The sequence below is a fragment of the Apodemus sylvaticus genome, chromosome 21 (assembly GCF_947179515.1).
Source record: "Apodemus sylvaticus chromosome 21, mApoSyl1.1, whole genome shotgun sequence".
Classification (NCBI taxonomy): domain Eukaryota; kingdom Metazoa; phylum Chordata; class Mammalia; order Rodentia; family Muridae; genus Apodemus; species Apodemus sylvaticus.
The window spans coordinates 2,005,962-2,032,917 of NC_067492.1; the positions used below are offsets into that span (position 1 = coordinate 2,005,962).

The following is a 26,956-nucleotide window of genomic DNA, read 5'->3' on the forward strand; positions in this document are numbered from 1 at the left end:
GATGTTTGTACGCGTGCTCTCACATACATGTATACAGTAAATAACAAACATTAAAAAACTTAATAAAGACGTTTAAATCCATACCAAAAATTTTTCCTTCCTTCCTTCCTTCCTTCCTTCCTTCCTCCCTCCCTCCCTCCCTCCCTCCCTCCCTCCCTCCCTCCCTTCTTTCTTTCTTTCTTTCTTTCTTTCTTTCTTTCTCTCTTTCTTCTTTCTTTCTTTCTTTCTTTCTTTCTTTCTTTCTTTCTTTCTTTCTTTCTTTCTTTCTTTCTTGGATGTTTTCCTCATTTACATTTCAAATGTTATCCCCTTTCCTGGTTTCCCCCCTTCCTGGAAACCTCCTATCCCATCCTCCCTTCCCCTGCTTCTATGAGGGTGTTCATGAGGTTGAGGAGGTGGGAGTGGGGTGGGTGAAGTAACAAAAATTCTTAAGGTGCTAATAAGAGCACCTCCTTAAGACAATCTTCAAAATTTAAAAACCCATGTTTCAATCACAATGCCAAAATTGTACACACACACACACACACACACACACACCAAACAAACACATACATATGCCCACATATTGTATATGAATTGAAAAATGTAAAAAGCCAATTGCTAGCCTTCCCTGATGATTTAGCAGCCCTGGTTAATGCTGTCAATATCCATATAATCCTTAGTACAACCCTTCACAGTAACTAGAACAGACAATATTTTTACATAACAAGGTGGACCTGTATACCTACCTGGCAAGCTCCTGATTGTTACTGACATGCAAAAGTTTCTTTAATGTTTTCTGAGTACTCTATATGAAATTGGTCCCTTCTGTGCAGTGGTATGCAGGAACAGGCCTGGGGGAAGAAATCCTGCCTCTACTTTGGCCTATTTAATTCCCTAAGCCCAAAAGGTGATCTGCGTCCTAAGCCCTAAAACCTGCTTTCTTCGTGTAGATATAGAATGACAGCGCTTAACCATTTCACCATAATCAGGCAGTGATGAAATCATGGAAAACACTTTGTGGAAAATAAAATAGTTGGAGAAAGAGAGGGAACCTGTTCTCTCAACCTTCAAGGAAGAACTCCAAAACCACAAGCATGTGCACAGTTAGTTGTTCCTCACAGAGAGGAGCGAGCAGTTCTTATTAGGAAAAATCTGGTCTACACAGAATTCCTCCCTCCTTGCAGAGGGAGAACTGTAGTCTAAAATCTTCATTTCAGTTCTTCCATTTTCCCAAGCTTCTACGGCATTTTCTACTTGTGGAATGTGACCCAGAGTTGTCTTGTCAAGAAGTGAACATGAACCAAGGACACTGGTCAGTGTGGGTGGAGGATCTGTGAGAAAATAAAATTCATAACAAAACAAAAAACAAGTTCTGAGTATATAATAAATTTACTTTTATATAAAGTGAGAACTTCTATTAAGTTGTCCATGAGGAGTTTTGCTTTAAGGAAAGCACATAAATAACGATCATCAGAGGTGGGTCAGGAATGACGCTGGGCATGGTGGCAAGATTGCAGTGGATCTTACTGTATCTTACAGCATGCGTTCTCACAGTGAACAGAAGTCTCTTAGAAACTGAGAGATTTTATTTATTTAAAGACCACGACAGCTTTGCAAATCTCTTTTCATACTCAGATATTGCTCCATGGCAATTTCTCTGGAAAGCAACTTTGTTTAGAACCAAAGACTCAGAAAGTGTAAGCAGGGCACAGAAAGACTGTTCCTGGCACTGCTGTCTTAGTTACCTGGAGACACAGGTTGACTGGGAAGGACCATTGGTGATTGAATGAGATTATCAAACAGAAATTAGTACACCATAAAGGACTATAGTGGTGACAGACCTCCCCAAAGTTTCTCCTCTACATCTTCGTCTTTGTCCTTCTCTTCCTCCCCACCCCCCTTATGTTTTCTTTTTAAAAATAAAGACTCAGGGAATTTGGATGAGAAAAGTGGTTGACTGCCAAAAGCGAAATTTAATGGGCCATCCTCTTCAGAGTTCAAAAGGCAAAGGAACTAAGAGACACGTGGAAGCCCAAGCTCAAGAGATTTTAGAAGGAACAATATTCACGACCGGCTAGGGGCCATCCACGTGATATCGTGGCAGAGAATGTGGCTGCTTTCTGCTCTAGTCCCAAGAATATGCCCGAGGCTAAATTAAAAAGTAATGGACTAATTTCTTCAGTGTGGGAGATTTCAAAACAGTCTAATATGGGCTCTGACACGTGGTTATTAATTACTTTTGTGCCAATCAACAATGCAAAAGAGCAAGCACCCGGCACCTTAATGTTGTAGCCAAGGCCAGTGCTGAAGGACAGAAGGGGACTGAGGCCTGATCGGAAGTGGAGTAAAGGAAAGGATACCCTCGTGTCTTTCCCAGCATGCTTTCTGCTTCCTGCTTTTGCTTTATGACTTGAGCTCTCAGCTTACCCTCACAGTTGCCATGCCTACTTGTTGTCAGACTTCCCTGCATGATGGTGATGGACTCCTGTTTCTGGAACCCTCCCTTCTAAAAAGTAGCCTCAGCCAAAGTATTACTATACCAAGGCATAATATTACAAGATCATATTACTATTATCACAGAGATAGAAAGTAACTAACACAGATACTTTGTCAAATAAATTAGATAGCCAGAAGAAATTACAGATGAAAAGAATTGAACAAGCATGGAGCTAAGGAAGAAGCAATAGACTTTCTATGGGAGATGCCATTTCAACAGTTATTTCTTAATGGCTTGGTAGGAAAACACTAAGAAAATCAACATTTCCTTCTAGAAGTTCTACATTCCATTATTTTGTTACTCAACCAACAAAGAACCACATGCAGTACCATACACAGGTCCTATCTAAAAATCCTCCTGCTAATACACACCGGAATGTGCACTGACTTACTGCTTCCAGTGCAATGTTGAAATTTCACACATGAAGGGTACCCACAAACTTACACTGAAACTCATAAAGGAAGATGAAGGAGAGAGGGAAATAAAATTAAGCCAAGCCACGGCCCTCAATGTTCTACCCCTATTCAACAAAACAAAAGTTAGCAGGAAGATTTGCAGGGAGTCCGAGAACCCTATCATCTTTAATAAAATAAAGCTGTTGTGCTCACCACAAGCTTACAGCAGTGACCTGTCTGAAGACTTAATTCTAAAGTGTGAGTTCTAAAGTTTAATATTAATAAAGCTTCCATGCTTGCATGGTTCATAATTCCCAGATATGAATCAAATGTCAACTAAACAGAATGAGATATTAACTGTGTAGTGTTTGCTGTCGTGGTAGATAAGCATGGGCTGTGTATGAAGAAAGGTCTATGCCTCGTTTGACGCCCTTACACACAAAATAATAGGATTGCCTCATTGAGCTCTCAGGAGGGTTAAAGGAAGTAATTAACACGAGAGTCTGAGAACATTGCCTTCTAACCATTAGATGCTAAGTAAGCTAAAACTGCCTCAAGACATACAAGAATAAAAAAATAACTTGTAACAAATGAATGGCCTCTAACTTATTTAGAACAAAGTTTAGTTACAGCAATTAACATACATCAGACTGACCAAGAAGGTGACGCACTGATAAAAGGAGATTTTTTTTATTATTATTACTATGAAAAGACATAGCTTCCCTTTCCCAATACATTTTGTCATTTACATGTAGAGTTTGAAATCATATACTTATTTTTTGTTTACAAATTAATAAAAATGTTATCTCTGATATAAAATTTTATTAAAACAACAATAAAACCTTAAGATAATTTGATAACTTTGCTAATTTCAAGTTTATTAAGATAGGCCATCATGTACAACCACTTTGGAAATCAATCTGGCGATTCCTCAGAAAACTGGACATGAACCTTCTGGAGGACCCTGCTATACCTCTCCTGGGCATATACCCAAAGAATTCCCCTGCATGCAATAAAGACACATGCTCCATTATGTTCATAGCAGCCTTATTTATAATAGCCGGAAGCTGGAAAGAACCCAGATGCCCCTCAAAGGAGGAATGGATACAGAAAATGTGGTATATTTACACAATGGAATACTACTCGGCAATTAGAAACAATGAATTCACAAAATTTTTAGGCAAATGGTTTGATCTAGAAAATATCATCCTAAGTGAGGTAACCCAATCACAAAAGAATACACATGGAATGCAATCTCTGATAAGTGGATATTAATTAGGCCAGAAGCCCTGAATACCCAAGGCACAAATCGCATAACAAATGGCTCCCATGAAGAAGTATGGAGAGGGTCCAGATCCTGGAAAGGATTGATCTAGCATTGGGGGGGAATATAAGGACAGAGAAAAAGGAGGGAGGTGATTGGAAAATGGATTGAGAGAAGAAGGTTTATGGGACATATGGGGAGGGGGGACCCGGGAAAGGGGAAATCATTTGGAATGTAAACAAAGGCTATAGAAAATAAAAATATTAAATCCATTTATCAATAGATGTATCTCCCTTGTTGTATAGAGCTGAAGAGTAAGCCTGGGGCCTTGTATATACTTGGGAAGCACCCTACTGAGCTCAGCCCCAGGCTAGTCACAGGACATAGACCACTCAGAGTAATTAAAGAATGGGAATTTGTGTCAAGAAGGCTTCTTCATGATAACAAATACCTGACACAGTCAACCTAGGATGACAAAGGAAGGCTCATGATGGGGAAGAGTTCTGCAGGAGGCTTGCTGTGGCTTTCAAGACATCCACAGAACAGAACAGAACAGAACAGAACAGAACAGAACAGAACAGAACAGGAAGGGAAGATGGTCACTGCGTGATAGACATGAGGTAAAGGAAGACAGAGGGTAGGCCTGGGCCCTATTATATGCTTCATAGGAATACACTCAAATACTTCCTCCTTCCAGCTACCTCCTTACTGCCATACAACACCACCTATGTTGGGACTAAGCCTGTAAAATATGGGCCTTTGGGGATACTCCAGGGAAATTACAGCATCCCTCCTAGCTACTTAGAAACAAGTCACATCTTGGAAGGGTCAAGTCCACTGGTATCTACCAGCTTCATGGTGAACTAACTGCAGTGCTTCACACTCCTGTCTGGTCTCCTGCATGTTTTATACCCCGAGAACAAAGGTTTTGACTGTCCATGTTCAGCACTTACTTTATAGGTTATCCTTTCAGCTGGCCAAATGTTATTCTAGATGAGTGTAAAGATGTTGCTGGGTAAGATATCAACACTTAATTGATTATGTAGACAACTGCCCTCCATAGCATGGTTGGAACCAAAATAGAATCAAAAGCTGAGTAAGAGGGAACTGTTTTGCTGATTCTGGGAAATGAGATACTGGTCTCTCCTGGACTTTGAACCGAACTGTTTTGTTTCCTGAGCTTGCAGGCATAGAAGGCAATTTACACAAAATAGCTGAGGGTCAGGAGTATACTCCAGTTCCACGGAGGTCTTAGGAATTTGCAAACTCCATAACCATGCCAGGCAATTGTTCAAAAGAAGCTTTTCTCTTGGGCTGGGGATAGAACTCATCTGCACAATGTGTGCTTAGCATGAGAAATCTCAGTTCATCCCCAGGCAGGCAGAGAGGGAAGGGCCTTGAAAGGTACTAGATATACCCAAGACTGCACAACCACACTTGCAAACAGATCATCATAAATGCACTTTACAAATTCATAAGTTTATGTCATTTATATTGAATTAATATTTTTTTCTTAATAAATTTGTGATACTACCTCTCTAGGTGTGATAAAAGTCGCACCTTGACGGGCTGTGGTGGCACATACCTTTAATCCCAGCACTTCGGAGCCAGAGATTCTAAGGCAGATTTCTAAGTTGAGGCCAGCCTGATCTACAGAGTGAGTTCCAGGACAGCCAGAGCTATACAGAGAAACCCTGTCTCAAACAAATCAAACAAAACAAACAAACAAAAACAATGACAAAAACAAAAAATCGCACCAATTTGTGATGTTTTAAATATTACATAAAGTGAAGGTATCAATATTAAAATGTCTTATTTTTTGGAGCAGTTGAGCTGAGGCAGATGGTGCAGTTCAGTGGTTACATAACAGTCCAAGTGTGTTCTTGGCCTTGAGCTTTATCCCTAGCAACAAAATAACATAAAATGAAAATAAAAATGATTTTATGCCTTTAATCTTCTCCTCTGCCTTTGGCTAGGACCCACAGCTCACCTCAGGACATGTTTGCTCAACCCCATGGTGTATGCTTCAGAGGACAGATTCCAAGCCAAGAGCTAGAGTCTGGGTTACAACACTGCTCAACAAGGGGCCATCCAGAAGAGACAACGTGCCATAAGCATGTATCCCTAAACTTTCTCACATCAGAGAAGTCTTGAACCTGGGAAATCACTTTATCATTCCTTAGCCATATCAATTGCTTTTGATTACACAATTGGTCTAATTATGTTATTGCTTTCGTTTTCCTCAGGCTATCCCTAGGGGTATCATTAAGTCCGAACTTATGATTCCTACTGCACCAAACATCTTTAGCTCATGTATATAATTTTTTCTTATTGGTATGTCCCAGAAGAGAGGTCTTCAGAAAAGAAACCTCATTGCATTTTTTAAAATAGGGAATGATTAAATAAAATAGACGAGACAACTAAGAAACATAAAACATACCAAATATCACTTAAAAGCATTGAAAAATGCATTTAGGTCACAAGCATGAACCAGAACTGTTTCACTCTGGAAATATTTACCGGAAAAAGTTCAGCTAGAAGAGGGTGTAGATTTCTGATAGTTTACCATATTATCAGACTAAGACAGGCAATGAGCAACAGGAAAAGATTATCGTGTTGTGCATCTGTCAGATAAAAAAATAGATTTTAAAAGTGAAAACCACTTCAAATATAAGACAGTATGATTATTTTAAAAGGGGTGGGGGAGCAGGGTATTGATGCCCCGCCTAGCTTGTCACCTGTAACCCTGCCCTGGAAACAAAAAGGAAGCCTAGGGTTACCAAGTGCATCTCAGAAGAAAGTAGGATATTTTCTCCCTGCCTCACAGATTCCCTACGGAGACAGTCGCTCTTTGTTATGCAGATGAGATGTGCAAGGGTCTGAGTTGCCTTTTCAAGTAAATTGAGAAATCTTTACAATATCAAATACCCCTTTTCTTCAAAGCCTAGAATCTTAACCTCTCTTTCAGGTAGTCCCTGGAAGTAGATACACTGGCTGCTCCTGTCATGTTGGGTATCATTGCATAATCTTGTTCCTCCTTGGGTATTCACTATTATTTGGAAAACTGCTTCTCTACTGAAAGGAATCTGGGAGGTGGGCAGAGACTTTAAGACTACAGAACTAAAAACATAATTACCTTGGTTATTTCCTTGTTAATACCTGTTTAGGCAGATATGTCTGTATACAATCTCCCTTAACTTAAAATTGTAAATTCAAAGACAGAGATCAAACCCCCTTTTAGAAAATCTTCAATTCATTTACGAGAATAATAAGCTATCTCACCTAGCTATGAACCTTGTAACCTACAATGGGGACCTGCCTGTAAGATTTACTGATACAATAGTGTCTCAGAGGTTATGGGAGTAACCACTTTTTGCTTGACCTTAAGACCAACTCTATGAGATAGATAGAATCCATACCCAACATTGTTAATTAGGTCAACAACCTGAGAGGATAAGCTACTAGTATTATTCTGATAAAGGAACATAGTAATCAAATAACTCCTAATGATATATTGCTATACCCATTGATTTTATTTTATTTTACTTTATTTGTGTGTGTGTGTGTGTGTGTGTGTGTGTGTGTGTGTGTGTGTGATGGAAATTAACACCAACCCACAGCTGGACAATGTGCAGAGACCTCGGAGTCCTCAACTCTCAGTGGGGTGTTTTCATCAAAAACTACTCGAGGAGGCTCAGAGATCTATTCAGATAAGGAGGTAGAAAGATCATAAAAGCCCAAAGTGAAGGTCTAGCAAACCACTGCTGGTGTCCACCCAATAAAAGGAGATCAGTATGTGGGAGAGAGAGCTGATCCCCACCAGTCCGGAAGTCACACGAGTATCCAGACAGAGATGATTAACAGAAGAACATTTAGCGCATAGAGAATGTTTGTGGTGGTCTTTAATGGAAGTCTGTTGCTGGCAACAACAAGGGTGACATTAAATGACGTGACAAAGCCACAGACAGTCATGCCATATCATCTCAGCTATTGTGCAAGCTAACAACACTGAACTCAGAGGAATTAGGAAAGTATACAGGGATGGGATGTCACAGGAGTCAAAAGAACAGATCAGGAGATACAATGTATTAGACGTACAATACAGCTACAGTCGATGATGAATTAGATTCTTACAGACTGTAAAGACAACAAACGTGAAGGTTTTCAGGACAAAGGGGGGAAAAACAATACACATGTCAGCAATACATATGGAAATTAGCTCAACTCAGCTAAATGTATATTCTCAAGAGGCACATTGTACATGATGAGCCTATAAAATATTTATCAGTTAATCTTAGCAAACTAAAAAAGACACAGTAACTGTTACAATTTCGATTAACTGAAAATGATCCTAAATATCTGTAACAAGATTCAAACAGACAACAAAGACAGCAGAAAGGAGCTCTTAGGGGAGGCAACTATACAAGTAATGTTTTTTTACCGTCATCAAAATGGGCTTTATGAGAACTTGACTTCTAAGATAGTAACTTATGTATCAGTTACCCCAGTTTTCCAGACCACCTTAAAATCACAGTACTGTTTTTTTTTTTTAAATCCACAAACCTTAATTAAAGTTCTGTTATTAACAACCTGTTAGATTTGTACTCTCAGGGGAACTGAACCAAAATGCTCTGGTTCAGTTTTTACCTTCTTACTTACTGCAAGTCCCCTAGTGGTATTACTCCAATAACACAGCTGACTGAAGAGTGACAGCTAAGCCTTGAATATATGTTCCCTGAATATATGTCTGTGCTTGCAAGTGTTTCCTAGAGTAAGTTATGGTTCACAGATTAACATTTTACCTAACCACAAATAGAACAATAACAAGAGATGCAAATTAAGGAGCATCTCCTCCATGTCATCACGCAGGGCATCCATACCACATTCTGTGACAAACAAACATCAATAGTTTCTTGGCTTGAATAGATTTCAGAGTCAGGTTCCCTCAGAATAAAAATCAAGACTGATGCAATTTCCTATAGGTGCAATAATCTGTTGGAAAAAACAGACAAGATGGATTCTAGAAACAGGAAACCATTTAGGTCTGGAGAAAACAGAAGGGGCTTTGAAAGAGCCCAGGAGGAACTAATCAAATATACAACATGATGAAATTTGGCCTGTTATTGGAGTAATCAGTGCTCTAAGTTTAAAATTCGAGCAAACAGCCTTACCAAGTGAGCTGGGCTTCTTACCACCAGCAGGCTGAGAACAAAACAAACCATCATCATCTATTTCCTGGCAGTCTGGGTTCCAGAATCCTTGCTTTCTCCCGGACACCCTCCAGAACCCCAGACATCACCTTTGGATTCAGGGGAACTGCCTTGAGCCATTTCTAATGTCTCCATGAAGATGCACAACCACTTTATGACAAGGACCAAACTATCTTTCCTCTTCACACTCTTGTGCAAGCCTGGACTCTGGCATGATTTTTCATCTGCCTTGACTGTGGTTCCCCCTGTTGATTCTCTGTTCTCAAATTCTCTTTCAACATACTTAGTGGTGAAAGAAAATACTCACTTAACTCCAACCAGATTCCAGTCCTTTCTTTCAGTAACTTGTGCCCTAATGTCAAGTATATGTCTGGAGGTATTCTAAGCTCTATCCCTGCAATCACCACACCGATAACTTCTCAGGCCAGATGACTCACAGAAAAAAATTCTTCCTAGTCTAATGTTTTTTTGTGCCTGGATTCTGTCCCTTCTAGATCATCTCCCTCCAGGGTATCCAGGTGAATGAGAGTATTACTTGCTTATCCCAGGGGGTTGGCAACTCTGCTACTCTGTATCAAAAGGAATAACAGTTCCAGCCCTCCACTGCCTGTCAGGAGTTTGAGAGCAAATAGAGTTTTTTCAGTATTAATCACCAATATCAGTGGGAAACAAGTACTTAATTGAGTTTTTTTGTTTTTTTTTTTTTAAAAAGGGAAACTAAGTATATCCACCTAGAATATTTTCAACTGGTCTGGGAACCAAATTCAACAGGTTTATAGCTTAGGACAAGATGGACCTCGGGTTGTCTCTTATTTATTTGTATTTGTATAACTTCTGTTTGTGGTTGCCCTGCTTATCACGCAGGCTGATCCTTTTTCTTTTAAGTTCTTAGCCTAGCTTGAGTCTGGCAGCCACAGCAGAGGACTAACACCCGGCTTTCCCGGCTCCAGTCATGGGCTCTACACTGAAACTACATTGGATTTCAAAATACAAAAGAACTTAATTTTCTGTTTAAAATCTCTAATAACTTTACCCAGGTTCTAGAGACCGAGAGTGCTAGCCCTTGCTTGCACGACCGTCCTTCAGCTGTAAAGAATCTTGCCTTTGCTCCCTCTCCTCCTCAACAGCTTTCAGTCAGGCTCTTTCCCCACTGTTCCCTCTTCTGCTTTACACCTCTATCAAATTTCTCCAGCCTTCCCATCCTTGCTTTGAATTTGTTTGTGAAAGAATGCAACTGCACAAAACCATTCATCTTAATGTTCCTTAATTTATGACTTAGAGACAGTTCTTACTCCACTTCACGACAAGTATTGTTTGAATTAAAAAAAAAATTAAAATTACGGGCTTCATAATCGTTTCCTGGTTCTTTGTCCCATTTGTGTGGTACTGAAGAACATTCCAGTAGCCACAGGTATCTTCCTCTTTCTGAACAGTAAAGGGTCTGCCATTTTCATTGGGATTCTGACTAATTAATTTAAACTCTGATATAAATGAGTTTTCTGTGTTGTCATTTACAAGTGCCAAATACTTGTAAACAAAAGTGTTTGGAATTAAAGTACTTTGTAGCCTAAAGGCTCGCATGTTTTTGTTATTAAATTAGAATCTCACACTCAGCCCAGGATAGCCTGGAAAGTACAAGTACAAAGCTGTGAGTTCAGTTCCCAGCACTGAATGAACCAGGGATGATGACGTTCCATTACAGTCTGAGCGTCCTGGAGATGGAAACAGAAAGATCAGTTCAGCATCATCCTTGTGCCATGCCTGGTTTCTGAAATATAAAGCAAGCGTTTCTGTCTAAAGAGCTACAAACAAAGAAACCAACTCTCAGAGCTGCTGCTGTGCTGTCCCGCTTGTGCTGACTGTTGGTGTCAGATGTTTTCTGTGACTTGGCTTCCCATGGGACTGCTCAGCACACACCAGCCTGTGTGCGCTCCGTCCCTACCCGGAAGTCCCGAATAGATACTTCCTGGTGTTTGCCCAGCATGGAATTCTGATTGTCTAGGATTCTCTTATTTCTTTTCATTTTGCCATGTGTCTTCCTGGTTCTGATTTATTTTCTTTCTTCTGTGTGTTTGTCCCCAGGCACTAAAGCTGCAGCTTTGCCCCTACAATCTTTCCACCTGCACGGCACCTGTTCTTATTTTAGCCGCATTTCTTCTGACTGTTCTGATGTCATTGTCTTCCTCTGCCATCTGTTCCTTTAAAAGCCATTTCCACATATTCTTGGTTGATTAATCTTGAAAGCCGACCGCCACTTGTGCTGCCTCGCCAGAGTTTAAGAGTGTGAAGAAACTGCCACTCTGCTTTGAGATTAAGCTCCATTTGCACAGTATCCAGCTCTCATCAGGTCTTGCGAACCAACACTGAGCCTCTTACTACCCAAACTAGTTACCAGTAACACGAACTAGATTTTGTTCTAAAATAGCCCTCTACTCAGAAGAATGGGGGATGGATTGTTGTACCCCAGAATCCTCCTTTACTGACAAGAAACTTTAGGAAGCCACCTGGCCTCCTAAACTTTCTAAGAATCTGTGATTAAAAAAAAAAAAATCACTTCATGAAAATTAATGTCCTGAAACATTTTGGGGGAAAAATATTTCATTAATGGCCTTTTTGTCACACACATACACACACACACACACACACACACACACACATACACAAACACACATACACTCACACACATACACTCACACATATATACATACATATACATATATACATACATATATACATACATACACATATTCACACACACATATACACACAAACACATGCACATACATATACACACATACACTCACACACACATACATATACACTCAGACACGCACACACATACATGTACACATACACTCATACATGCACACACATACACACACACACCGGCATTTTCCCCTATGCTAGCAGATACCCCATCAATAAGAAACACCCTGGTCACACTGCTTACATTCCTCTCCTCTAGTGGGTTTGTTGACCTGAGTTCTCTAAGCTGTCGTGACTGTACCTGGATCATTGGGGAGACCACCTCCTTTTTTCTAATACCCTTGTTCAGAACCCTAATGAGTGGACTCCAACCTGATCAGCTCATATGCTTGACCTGGAGAAAGTTAGATCTATGTCCTTTAGCTGTATGGCATCATCAGTTCTGTTGGATTTCTTGTTTCAGTTTTATTTATGATTTTCCGTATTTAGGGACTTTAATAAAAGTACTTAATAAATGCTAGTTATTTTAATTACTGTGGTATGCTTACTGAAGCTTAGTGTTATGTCTTGCTAGCCTATTCCAATACCCCACTCCTAGTGACTGTCCTGAGTTTCTGATTGGATCTTTTACTCTGAGCTCTTATTAGATGGAACAAAAAGTGAATTATATGCAGCAGTCTCTTCTCATTTCAAAGCTTCTGCTACAAGCTTTCCACCTAAACTTTGTAGTAAATCAGGATTGCTTTGTATTCTGCACATGGGAGCAATTGGTCCTTTGACACGAAGTGAAGTATAGAAGAAAACTCATGCTCTAGACTATAATGTGGCTGTCTATCAGAAGCATAGAACCTCAAAGAAGGCACTCCTGGCTCCCCAGGTAAGGAAGCCACTGCACAAAGAGTCTGGAGTTTGATGAGCAGCTCTATAGAAAGCCAAGTCATGGAAAATAGCCTGTGGCAAGCATCACTCTTCTTGCTGAAGACTACCTCCCAAACACCAGCTTGGGAGGATAGTGTTGAATTCAATCACGTTGAATCTAAGTAGCTGCCTAGAAATTAAGAGTCCTCATGATGCTAAAGGAATGGAAGAAGAAAGGTAAGCAACAGAGAAGTTAGCCAGAGAACGCACCTGGAGGCAGGGCTGGACTCTTGGAGGCAAAGCAGAAGGGGGCTTCTGCCAGATATTCAAAAGTCCAGAAATGAATCATCAGAAAGACAAAGAATGCCTGAGAGTCAACTTGCTGGTTTGGGGCAGCTGGTTGTAGGAATAGCTTAGCCACCAAGGATCCCTTCATCCACTTCTCGGCTACCTGCAAGGAGCTACACAGACCCCACTCTAAACAAAGAAACTATTACCCTACACAAACAGCTCCTAATAGCTCCCTAGCAACCTTCTTCTAACTATCCTTTTGTGGCCAAACACATCATAGAACTTATCCTGGAATTAGAAGTATTGTGCTGTTCCAATCTGGACTGCTTTTATATGCATGAGCAGTAAGGTGAACTGTGTCCGCTCAAGTTGTATGGAAAATCCTCTCTTACTATCTTAAACCTGTGCCTGACTAGACATACCTATGATTAAAGTTAGATGTACCATGGGAAAGGATATGCACAGTTACAAAAGCTTATACAATCCAAGACTGTCAATTAAAACAAGAAATCGACCCATACCACGGCTAGCAAACAGCTCACCCTGGCCTTTGAAAAGAAACCCAAGAAGTAAACAGGGTCTCTTGAACACACTGCACTCCTGAGCCTCTTGCCTCCTGCCCCCTTCCCTCCACCAGCAGTCCTGTTCAAATACTTCGCTCTTGAATAAAAGCCCTTGGTAATATACCATTTGTATTCATTTCTTCAATTCTTTGAACAAGGTCTTGTGTAGACAGAGACTTTAGTTAAGCACATCAGAACAAAACATGCTTATCTTGATGCAAACACTGTACATGTTACCATCTAAACATGTAACAAAAGAAATTAAGATTCATAGTAAAGTATTATCTAACATCATCCCTAATTTAAAAGGAAGGATTTTTCACTTCAAAAAGTAATTGTATTAAGACAGAAAAAATATATTGTAGGTTGTCCAATATTAGACAACAAAATTAGCAAAAAAAAGAGTATAATACATTGCCCAGTAGGGTGGACCTCTAAAAAATAATAAATACAATATTTTTATTTGAATAGAGACCTGTTATTTTTGGCCAAGCCACAAAAATATGTTTTTCTTTCTCAAAGTTTAGGACATTAATACAGCCAAAAGGTTTTAAGTATTACTAAACTGGGCCTGTTTATGATTAACATCCAAAGTTCTCAGGAAAATTAGTCCCTTTAGGGACTTATAATATGAGTAAGTCCAAAAATCTAGGTTCTTACTGATAGAATCAAACTAACATTCCTCTCCCCACTCAAACTGTCTATAATTTAAGCTAGAAGATTCTTATAAAATTACATATTTAAAGTAAGAAAATACATACTATCTCTGTAATAAGACTTTATCAAAATGCTTGCTACAAAATATTTAAAAGGGAAGAATACTTTCAGAAATACAAATTATAAGCAGACATTCCTCAACAATAACAAATGTATTCAATAAAAGCGTGGTTGGGCTGACATGTCAGAGAACTGGAAAGAGATCCAATGCTTCCCTCAAAAGCCAAACAAACGAAGGAAAACACTGGGTAGAATATACAGGGACCTGCCTTCATCAAAGTCACCTAAGGGCTGTGACAGAAAAGGAGCAGGCCACTTCTAGGTGCTGAGCTTGGGAAGGGGAGGGTGGGTACAAGTGTTATGGGCAGTGTCACCAATCAGACAGGAAAGTTTAAAAAAAAAAACCACCAATTTTCTTAACTGCCAGACGACCCAAGGGTGAGGGAATGTGGAGCCAGGGCTGGCTCCGCAAAGCTGACAAAGTGGAGAATGCAACACTTTGTCCAGAGAATAGCGCCCACACCCAACAGGACAGAGTACCAGGACCAAAACCAGAACAAAGTGCCTGCACCAAGCAGTCACCACACAGAGGCAGATAACTGTTTGTGTGTATGAGGAAGAGTCTCCTTTTGTTGCTAAGGGTAGCCTCAGACTGGTGTGGAGATACTCCAGACTGAGGATTGTACTTCTCCAGCACGTGATGAAAATGTCGGCGTAGGCAGTATGTGTCTGGATCGCACAGGAGGCAACAAAGGGAATCCATTGCCAACTCTACCATTCCTGCACCAAAATTCTCAAGGTCCCAAGAGCATTCCACCTTCTTCCTTGAGAGAAATCCCTAAAGAATCAATGCATCAAGACAACACAGAGTGAAAGGCTGACAAGAAGATGGAGCCAGTCCTTAAAGTTTAATTCCCCCAAACATGCACTTTCTATATAACTATATCAGGCATGGTCTGAAGTCTCAGGGAAAAAAGCTGTTAACACAAAAATAGATTAAAATATCACCTTACCCCACGACAGATATAACAGGAGGATAGAAGGTGTTCTAATTGTTCACATAGGATGTGTGTACCTAAAATAATACTGAGGATTTAAAACACCTATATAGGGTATAGCTAAGCTGCAGGCTATGTTCTCAGCATGTGTAAAACCCTGGGTTACAGTCACAGATGCCCTCTGCATCTTTTTCAAAAAGTATCATTTGAAGAGCTGTGACCTTTAAGGAGCTCCACTTGGGTCTCTAGAACTCTATGTATTCTTCAGCAAATCACACCCAAAACAAAGGACGCCTAATAGCAGGCAGAAGCTGGGGGAGAAAACAAAACAATTCTAATTAAAAGAAGAACAAAAAACGTCAGGCCTATGTAATTTAAACATGGAAACAGACTGCAATGTGGGAGAAGGTTTAGGGACAGGAACTACAATTCTAGATTAAAAGAGGGAGAAGAAAGTCAAATGACTGAGATTTAAGTATGAGAAGGATCAAAAGTCAAAGTTGAAAATTTTTTCCATAAAAACGTCTGATTTGATGCAAGCAAATTTTCAGCATTTAATATTTCTCAAATGGTACTGAGTTTTCCAAGTGGGAGGCTGATAAAGGCCAATCTCTGTGAGTTCAAGACCAGCCAGGGCTACCTATTAGGCCCCGTTTCAAAAACAACAACAGCCACCTTCTACTTGCTTCTGAAAGCATGGTACCATTTGAAAGAACACACACGGACTGTGGCTTCGTGTGGGAAGGAGGAAGATTGGGAGAGATGTTTGCATTTTCACACCTACGCATAATGTCCAACTTTCAAACTATGAACTGACCATTTGTGATAAAAATCCAAATACATTTTTATAACATGTTTGAGATGGTGGACTAGAAGACGACACATCCACTGTGAGGTCACGCAGAGATACAGGAGATTATTTAAAAGTGAGACAGAGTCAAAGTGGAAGTGGGGAGATGATTCAGCAGGCAAAGTGCATGAAGACTCCAGCTGTGTTCTCTGGACCCACATGAAAGTCAAACCGTCCTGGTGGCCTGCTTGCAATCCCAGCACTCAGGAGGTAGACAGGGAATCCATGCATTAGACAAATAGGCTAGCTAGATTAGCCAGATCCAACAGATACTCTTGGTTAAGTCAGATTAGCTGCCTGGGTAAAAATAAAGTGTGTGTGTGTGTGTGTGTGTGTGTGTGTGTGTAGGAGCATGCAAGGAAAGAAGACACAACATCAATCTCTGACTTCCATACACATGTGCACACATACCTACACAAATATATACATACTGCTGGGTTTTGAACCCTGGAAAAGGGAGTGAGGTGCAGCAAACCTGGTTCTCACAGCATCCCTCAGTCTCTACTCACCCTGCCCCCAACCTTGAACTGCCCAACCCAGGGTCTGGGCTGCCCTTCCCCCATAGGCTTCTCTCTTTGTAATCCAGACATTTTGTGAACCCCCCCCCTTCTCTCTCTGCACACAAGCCCATTCTCTCTTTCTCTTTCCCCTTTCTCCACCTCCCTCTTCCCATGGCAACTCCCCTGGCCTCAATCCTTAGAGCCAGTGAACTTGTCCAAGAGCAGCTTCCCAATAAACCTGCCTTTAATATGATCTAATCTGGCTTGAATTGGCTAATTTCACTGTCAGAAGAGAAATAAACCTATCACATAGAAACATACATATATACATGCATTACACACACATACACACACACACACAAAAGGAACAAATAACAAAACGTTATGGGTACTGATATTTTAGCAGAAATTCAAGGTAGTCATCAGCTACACAAAGAGTTTGAAGTCAACCTGTAATACATGAAATCTCACTACAAATAATGACAATACCAAGCATATGTCTGTGTTAGCCCTAGTCTGTCCACAAGTTGTACTGTATTCCACAGGGAAAGGGAAGGCCTTGCACATAACCTACATATGTAATGGACACGTAGGACAATAGGACACAAAATAAAAACAACACCAAATCCCTTAAGACTGCTGTGGGATCATTTTCACATCAGAATCAATTCAATTAACTGAGATACTATTGTGGAAAATCACAATGAACAGTATTCCTTTCTATCAGAAAATAACTCCAAGGGAAGAAAGATGGTACAGACTTAAAAAGCTCTGGCTGCTCTTCTGGGTGACCTGGTTTCAATTCCCAGATCCACATGACAGCTAAGGATTGACTTTAACTCCAGTTCCAGGAACTCTGCTGCCCTCTTCTGGCCTCGGTGGGTACTGCATGCAAATGGCAGATAAACATTGTAAACACATTAAATAAAATTAAATATATTTTTTTAAAAAATTAGAAAATAATTTAAAATGGCTCAGCGATTATCAGTGCTCATTCACAACCACCTGGAACTCCATTCTTAGTAATATAATCCCCTCTTCTGACCCTTGCATGTACCTACCTGCACACATGTGGCAAACTCATAGGCAAACAGAAAGGAATTTCAAAAATCACAACATGGTCTTCATATCAAATATCTATACATATGAGAAGTGTTTCTCAGGAGAGTTGACTAGAGAAAATGGTCACAAGAGGCTAAATTTTATGCAAAGCATATTGATGGTGTGTCAGAATTTATAGTATATGTAATTTATATAAACGAACACAAAAACATATAAATAAAAAATATATACATAAAAAATAAACATATTTTCCTCCCTATAGTGAGGAAAAAGCAAACAAATGTCTCTAAAGGTAAAATTTTTCAGCTTGCAACCATAAATGATGGAACAATGCATTTACATTCTAATGAGAATGAAGAAACCCCTGGATCTAAAGAAAAACAAAAAAACTCTCAGAAAAATCACAGTGTTTTCACTACAGTGTGCTAACTGTTAGATCCAACTCTAATGTTCATAAATTACCCAACACAATCAAATATTTCATTCAAATACCATTTGCAAAGGAAGCAGGAAATTCACTGTAGTTTTAGACATGAAGAATAATTTAATACTTTCTTGATAATGAAATTGACAGGTGTCTTGGACTTACATCAACATTTTTGGGTTTTCCTTTTTTCCCTCCCTTATGTCCTTTAAGAACCTCACTTAACTGGGTCAAGCAAAGCAGGATTAAACAGGACCAGCTCTCAATCAGAAGATCTCATTAGGACACACAGAGACCGGCAGGGGCAGCTGACGGAGCAAGCTGCTTAGCACTCACATCCTAGTTCAATTAGGAGGCTGTCCCCAAGGAAGCGCACAGGCCAACACTTAGATAAGAAAGGCAGTACCCTCCATCACTTTCAAAGTGGGAACACGGCTTCGCACAGACAGACTTTCTGTCTCCCTTCAGCCCTCGGGCCTTTCCTCTGTAATATGTCTTCAGTCTTGTCTGTCACAGGCAGGTGCTACACAACAACCAGTGTTGTCAAGAACTGTCAATGGTATAACTGGACAAATCTCAAATAAAATGTATGGGTATGTGGTGGCCATTCTTAGTGGTCAGCTTCCCTACTGCTGAATGCTACGGAGAGCGAAAGCATGGTGACTGGGCTGCATCTACATGGACACTAGGCGAGCTCACGTTGGTAATGTAGCCAGGGGGAGGGTGGTGAACAGAAACACAGATGTCAACCTGAGGGGAAGGATCTGTCATGGACCCTTTATAAGACAAAGGAGGACCCAAGCTTCTGTACTCTAAGAGACAGAGCCTGTGTGAGGAAGGCTTAGAGGGGGCATCTAGTTGAACAAACACCCACTGAAGGAAAGACTGGAGCAAATAGATTTGCAACGGAGAAACTGGACAAGGCAGGCAGGAGGGAAGTGAAGACCTTGGCACACCGGAGACCATTGTTTCTTTAGAGGAACAAGGGCAGAGTGAGAGCCCACAGGCAAATCAGGACATCTAAGGGGGAATAGGGTACCATCCCACCATACTTCTACTGTCTAAGTAAAAGTTAAAGCATGAAAGGCCAGTTAATGAATTTCTTCTGTGAACTGAAAGCACTGACCAGGATAAGAAACATGGTTACCAGAGGGCTCAACTAATACCAACAAACATCAACATTACAGTTTCATTTCTCAACTTAGAAATTGCAACTCTTAAAGAAGAGTGAGTGAGTGTGTGTGTGTGTGTGTGTGTGTGTGTGTGTGTGTGTGTGTGTGTGTGTGTGTTGAGGCTCCTCCATCTCCCAGCCATGTAAATATTAAATCATCAAAATTAGCAACTAGTGTGTGCTTAGCTTAGAAAAGATAAAAAACACTGCCATGTGTGAAAAGAAATTCAAATGTCCCAGCCCACCAACCTCTTCAGCTGATTGTTGTATAAATAACCACATTTCTCTCCAGTACTTTAATCCCTAGGTAGTTTTCTCAGCTACTTAAAAAGTCTGATTTAGCTTGTGCTAGAGAGACTACTGAGTTGGTAGAGTACTTTAGAAGCACTCACAAGGGTGTCACCCCAGACCTGAACATCAGAAGAAGCAAAGGGGGAAAAAAGTCCTTCATCAATACAGAACCATCAAAGAAATATCGCAGGCCACACAAGTGGCAAAAAACAAAACCAGTGAATGAATCATGTGAACACTTAAAAGAGACATTTTCAGGACAGCTCCAAGACCAAGTTGATCATGGTAGGAAAAGCCTACATGGGAACGGATTAAACAAAAACAACCACCAAAAAACTGTCTCTACCCAAAATAAAAATAAGTTTTTTAATGTCTTTTAAATGATTCATATTCTCTAGTCAGAGTATGAGAAATAGGTATTGAGAAGAATATATTATAAGATAGACATGCTAGCCAGGCAATGGTGGTGCATGCCTTTAATCCTAGCACTTGGGAGGCAGAGGCAGGCAGATTTTTTGAGTTCGAGGCCAGCCTGATCTACAGAGTGAGTTCCAGGACAGCCAGGGCTACATAGAGAAACCCTGCCTCGAAAAAAATAGAAATGTTGATGTAATTTTCTGACTAATATTCCTAAAATGAATAGTAGGTCTACCTCTCCTTAACGAGCAAATGTTAAAGAGTGAGAAGCAGAGGTGTGAACGATGCAATGCATATAGGAAACAGACACATCTTTCCTCGTCATCCGAGCACAAAGCTCCAACAAGGGCCTACTGCAGTGAGCACAGAAAAAGGCACCAGAATGTCAAGGATTTATAAAATGCTGTGTCCTTATCCAATCTGCAAGATCTATAATGGTGTATTACTGTAAGAAAAGCAGTGAACACTAAGACTCCACAACTGTCACTCCATACACCACCTGACAGTTTTTGCTGAGAATTTCTGACTCACCTCCTGGCTCCCTGCAGGCTCTCAGCTCCATCAATCAAAGAAGGAGCAGAAGATAGTGATCATGGCCAGTAAAAAGGACAAAACAGGCCGAGGGATGCAGCTCAGTTGGTACAGTGCTTGCCTAATAAGCATGAAGGTCTAAGTGTTGTCCCCTAGACTGCATTAAGTTGGGTTTGGTGGTACATACGTGTAATCTCACAGAGCAATGAAGGCAGAAAAGTCAGATATATAGATGGATAGATAGACAGGTAGACGGATGGATGGACAGATAGATGATAGATATATTACAGATAAATAGGTAGATGATAGATTATAGATAGATGATAGATGGATAGATAAATAATATATAAAGATGATAGATAGATAGATAGATAGATAGATAGATAGATAGATAGATATATTATGATAGATTATAGATAGATGATAGACAAACAGACGATAGGTAGCTGATGGATAGATGATAGATAGGTAGGTAGATGGATGGATGGACAGATATGGAAGATGAGATAGATAACAGATAAATAGGTAGATGATAGATTATAGATTGATGATAGATAGATAGATAGATAGATAGATAGATGATAGATAGATAGATGTGTAATAGATGATAGGTAGATAGATGAACAGAGAGATGGCAAATGATAGGTAGGTAGGTAGATGATAGATAGATAGATGATAAATAATATATAGAGATGAAAGATAATAGCTGATAGATTATCAATAGATAGATGATAGAGATAGACAAGATGATAGACAGATAGACAGACAGACAGACAGACAGACAGATAGATAGATAGATAGATGATAGATAGATAAAGAAAAACAGTCCTGAAAAGCAGCCTTTGAAGGGCTCTACAAGTGAATGAGTGGCAGCTGCCTCCCAGCTCCATCAGATCACTGAGGCCCTATGCTTAGCAAGTACCAAGTAGAGGTGATCAGAAGGCATGTGTACGTGTACACACACACACCACACACACCACACAGCACGCACACACAGCGCGCGCGCGCACGCACACACACACACACAAACACACACACATACACACATACCTCCAAGTCTCAAACAAAAGGAGATATAAAAATGGGTACAAGGACTAACACTAAATTAATTCTTATGTCTGATTATACTCTTCAGAAGAAAACTAATAACGATTTAAGAAGATTAAACTGCATTCTAATTCCGAAGAGATGCCACTGGAGCAAGAATCCAGTCCTGAAAGGATGAACACTGGGGATGGCAGTGAGCCAGCTCAGCATTCCAAATGGTGCTAAAGGAAAATGCAATTCAAGACAGTATCAGCAGGGCTGTAGCTCAACAGCAGAGCACTTGCCTGCCATATGCAAGGTTGTGGGTTCTAGCCCCAGCACTTCCTAAAAGATTACTCAGGATTCCATGAATGAACCTGTCTTGCCTAAAAATGAAGAGAAAGGGAAGCAGCCTCCCACAAATGTCACAGCACTGACCTGAACCTGCACTAAACGCAGGTGACGTCATTCAACCTGTAGCCCAACCTGTAGCCCAAAGCTACAGAACAGCTTCAGTTCCCATTTGCACAGGTACAGTAGGCAACCTACAGAGCTCCTACACAGCAGGCAAACTGAGAGTCACAGGCACGTATGCTTGTCTGAAGTGCAGGTTTCCGGTGCTGACACACACATCACAAATTAACTATTGGCTCATGTTGCTCAGTATGTGAAAGGGTAAAAATGCTTCTTTTCTCTCAGGAGAAACCAAGTGCCCTGCCAGTGACCAGGAAGGCTTCCCCAGGAAGGTGAGGTGTTCTGAGCAGAGCAAGCATCAGGGCCCTTCTCCACTCCTGCTCTCCACAGGACATTGGGGATAGACTCAGAAAATATGCAGGAATCATGGAAAATAATGTGTGATCCCTATACGTGGAGCCTACCAATCACCATACTCTAAAACAAATAATTTTAAATTGCCTCATAAGCACGGTCATTTATTATCATTTGCAATATGGCAACAGCAGGGGCAAGAAGGCGATGCTCCTAAAATGTTGGTTTTGGTTTTATTTTCAGTGATTTTGTGAATAGGATAGATTTCTGCTATAATAAAGTGTCTAGCATTCTATCATAATGACTAAATTTAATTCTAGAACGGTCTCGATGGTTTTAACTTTCTACACTCAGGGCTGCTGCAGAAAAGCAATTACGTTTTCCTTCAGCACACATTTTGCAAATCTTTGCCAAATGAGAAATAGTATTAATAAATCTCTTTCTTTTTAATAGAAAACAGTACATATTTTCAGATTTAGTGGCAAGGAACTTGCATTTTTCCAATCAACATTTGGCAGCACCAGAACTGAGCCTTAGTTCCCAGGAATGGTGGCCGCAGCAGAACCGTGACTGCTCCACTCTGAGCCTCCACGGGGCTTCTTCCATGGTTTCGTATTATGACCCATGAGTCACATCACTAGTCAGTCCACAGCTGCTATAATCAGATTTCTGAGAAAACCATTTCCTAATTTTGTAATTACAAAATAAAGATCATTTCATACGCAGGAAACTTATTTTGCTTTGTGTCATCTGGGTAGTTCTAGATGTTCGTAAAAATCAGGCTTTCTTCTGTTTCTTTCTTTCCTTTAATCTGGAGAAGATGTAAATTTAGTAAGCACTTGGGAAGAGGAGACCACAAACCTTAAAGGTGATCTGTCGATAAAGTGACTGTGGTTAACTTTGTATAAACAGGAGCCACACCTGTCTACCTATGACACCTGCCAGTTCACTGCATCAAGTTAAAACACACATGTGCATGTGCCCACACATGCATATGACACAGCTCTGTCAATTCTAAAACTCCTGGCACTGAGATTTTGGGTGTTCCACCGAGTAATGAATGGGTTTCTTGAGGGCTGGGAAGAGACTAAGCCAGTAGAATTGTATCCTCACCAAACATTCAAGTAAGTTTTTATTCTTCAGCACATTCTGCCAATTAAGTGAAGTTTTCCTTGATGCAAAGAACCCTAAAACATAGGGTTTTCTCCAAAGGCCAGGGCAGTCACTCCCAGCACAGTGCGGAAATGGCAGCTGGAGGTACCGTGTAGCTCTGCTCTCTGCCTCTGCTAATTGGGTTCAGGCCTGTTCCAGACAAAGAATGAAAATGGCAGGCTCCCAATTAGCTTACATTCCCTTCAGGTCTCTTCTTTCTGTCCCTAACGTCTTCCAGTCAAGAGCTTATAAGGTTTGTGCTGACTGGTATGTAGATTTTATCAGTTGCAATAAAGCACAAAGAAACAGGAACAAAGTCAGCTTATGACCCATTATCGGCCAATATTAAAAAAAAATACTCTATGCACAGTCAGGAAAATGATATGGCTGGAAAGATTTCCAACTTCTTAAACTACTCCCCAATATGGAAACTTGGAGTTTCTGGCTCTTTTGGTTTCCTGGATTCTCAGAGGAAACTTCAAAGCACAACAAACCAAGCCACTTTTAAGTCTCTCCTGCTTCCTCTGAGAAGGCTCAAAAGAAAGAGATCCTAAGATTAACATTAAAAAGGATGCTTTCTGAAAGATGTACAGCCCTCAGCTTCCTGAGTGTCTCATTTAGGACCTAGACAGAACTATTCTGAGCAAGGTAAATCACCTTAAAGCCAGACCATGTGTCTAGAGATAGAGTCTAGCCTACCCCTAGTGCAGAGGCTCTGAAGTCCATCACCTCTGCTATGTTGTAGAAGTAAAATCCACCGATAACCTCAGAGTGAAAGACTTCTCCATGCCCCGTTATGCAAATCAGTCCCTCCACAAGGACCAAGATACCTGCCTTCAGTAAAGCATTTATTTGTGCTACACATGCCTGCTGTTTATAACATTGGCAAAGCTGCTGGTGGTCACAACTATGACAGAGAAAGAGAGAGAGAGAGAGAGAGACAGAGACAGAGACAGAGACAGACAGGGAGAGAGACAGAGAGAGAATATGAATATGAGCAACAAGCTCTTCAGTAGAAATGAGCAAAGACAAAACCTACCAGACATGAAATTTAAAACTTGCCAACCTCCTCAGTTCAAATGACAGCTCTATGGAAAGACAGACATCAGTTCAACCCTGCTGACCCCAAGTCGTCAAAGCAGAGGACCTCACATTTTTATACCCACAGGATGTAATTCTCCTCATTGTTTTCAATAGCAAAACAGAAGAGAAGGGTAAGCTTTGGAAGGGACCTCAAGCATTGAAAACAGAGAACATTTAACTAAGCAAATCACAGTTATGAGGGTAGCTCGAGGGAAGCTCCATCAAGGAAAACAGAATCTGTTCTTTCTCTCCTGCCGGAACGAGAGTGCTTGCTTCCAGCAAAAAACATAATCTGACTTTTGCTGTGTTTTCTGTTTGTGGTGCTTGGCCCAGTAAGTAGAGTTGGGTGTTACTGATTTTACTGTTGATGAGAAAGTTCCGGCGTCTTCCTCCAGGTATAGTCTTGTTTGTGCCAGATTTAGTGAATGGATCATTTGTCAAACCTCTGAGGGGCAGATACTCTAAGCTCAAGACAGAAGGGTTCCATTTTCTTCATATGCTACCTATCAAGTATTTCAAATGGCCTCCAGAGAGGCAAACAGAGGCTCAGAGTCTTTGAATAGAAATGAAAAGGTACATGGCCTCTCTGCTCAACACCTTTTGACAAAGACAAACTTTTCATATCAAAATTACAAAGAAAAAACGATGTCACTTGTGAGACCAAAGATGTATTTCGGTGATTAAATCATCGCCTTTCAGAGACCTGGGTTGCCATTTTTTTCTACACACACTGTAATAAAAAATGTCATGTACCACATGTTCCCAAAGGCTGGCTGTCAGCCAGTGAAGTACAGCAAGGACATGATACTTTACCTGTTCTTGCTTCTCCAGCCACCGGTCTACCATTGGGTGGCTGGCACTCAGAGAGGAGCGGGCGTTGTCTCGCTGGAACTGGTTGGACCAGCTACTGGGATCCCGTGGGAGACTTCTATAGTTTTCATCTTTCTATTAAAAAATGAAACAAAAAGGCATCTTTTTAAAACAAAAAACAAAAAACATGGACCTTACAAAATAATGACCTACTTGGGTTTTCTGAGGTCAAGGAAAATTAGTCTGTATATTTGAAGTATTTTTCCAAGTCAATACAGAATAGTAGAATGAAGAAATTTTATGAGGATAGCATGAGAAAGCTATACAAAGTGCACACAGTAGGCAGATAGAAAGAAGAAGCTATACAAAGTGCACACAGTAGGCCAAGAACTTCCATTTCCCATGCTCTCACTCAAATCAATCTCTATCCAAATATAAATTTAAAAGGTAGCCTTCCTAGAGATTTACACTTTCGACCTAGGAATTTTTTCTTTTATTCTTTTCCAATATCATGACTATTGTCTATGAGTTATCAAAATGGTGAAAACAAGAAAAAAACTACATTTCATTCTTCTTTAGATTCTTGAAGTTTTGGACAAAAGATTGAAGTTTCTTTGGGTTTTTCTGTTACTTACTTCCCAAGCTTACTGTCAAGATTAACTTAAATATTAAGGAAATGCCAGCCTATCATAATACTGGTTACATGATAGACAAATATTGATCATTCTGACATGGTTATGACAAGCAATGTCTTTACATGAGGATTTGTTTACTAAATTTTCAATTCACCATAGAATCACCAAATGCAATGCAGTACTGAATGCTGCTTTTCAAATACTACACTGTAACAACAGGTTTTAACGTTTGAGCTACAAAAATTGATTTCAATTTTCTGAGAAGAAAGGGAAAACCTAAGGTGAAATAAAGAAGAGGGTTTTTTTTTTTTTTAGGTCAATAACTAAATATAAAGTATTTCCAACAAGAACCCTTTAAAACTGCTGCCCTCAGCTCAACTCAGATTGTGTGAGAAGTTAAAAGAACTATAATAGTCTCTATAATAACTGTAAATACACTATGCAATATTTATTATTATTTATTCAATATCTCTGTGTCTCTGTCTGTCTCTCTCTGTCCCTTCCCCCCCACTCTGTGTGTGTGTGTGTGTGTGTGTGTGTGTGTGTGTGTGTGTGTGTATTTGCAAGTAAGCTTGTCTGTGGGCATGTGTGTGGAGGCCAGAGTTCAACTTTAGTAGTCCTCTTCTATGTGTCCCTACCACATCTTTTGAGACACTCTCTCTCTACCCCCCTCTCCTCCCATCCCTCCCTCTCCCTCTACCCCATCCCCCTCTGAATTTCTGGCACACCCTTGCCAGTGAGCCCTTGAGATTTAC

At 40.3% G+C, this 26,956-nt stretch overlaps 1 protein-coding gene across 13 annotated transcripts in view; it reads right to left on the minus strand.

Annotated features, from left to right (window-relative positions):
- The window catches only part of Pard3 (par-3 family cell polarity regulator), a 548,938-nt gene that overhangs the window by 271,935 nt on the left and 250,047 nt on the right, over positions 1 to 26,956 (minus strand). For all 13 annotated transcript variants that reach the window (XM_052166623.1, XM_052166619.1, XM_052166621.1 and 10 more), the window contains exon 5: positions 25,570 to 25,701. In XM_052166623.1, the coding sequence (XP_052022583.1) occupies positions 25,570 to 25,701 (132 nt within the window). The remainder of the gene's footprint in view (positions 1 to 25,569; positions 25,702 to 26,956) is intronic.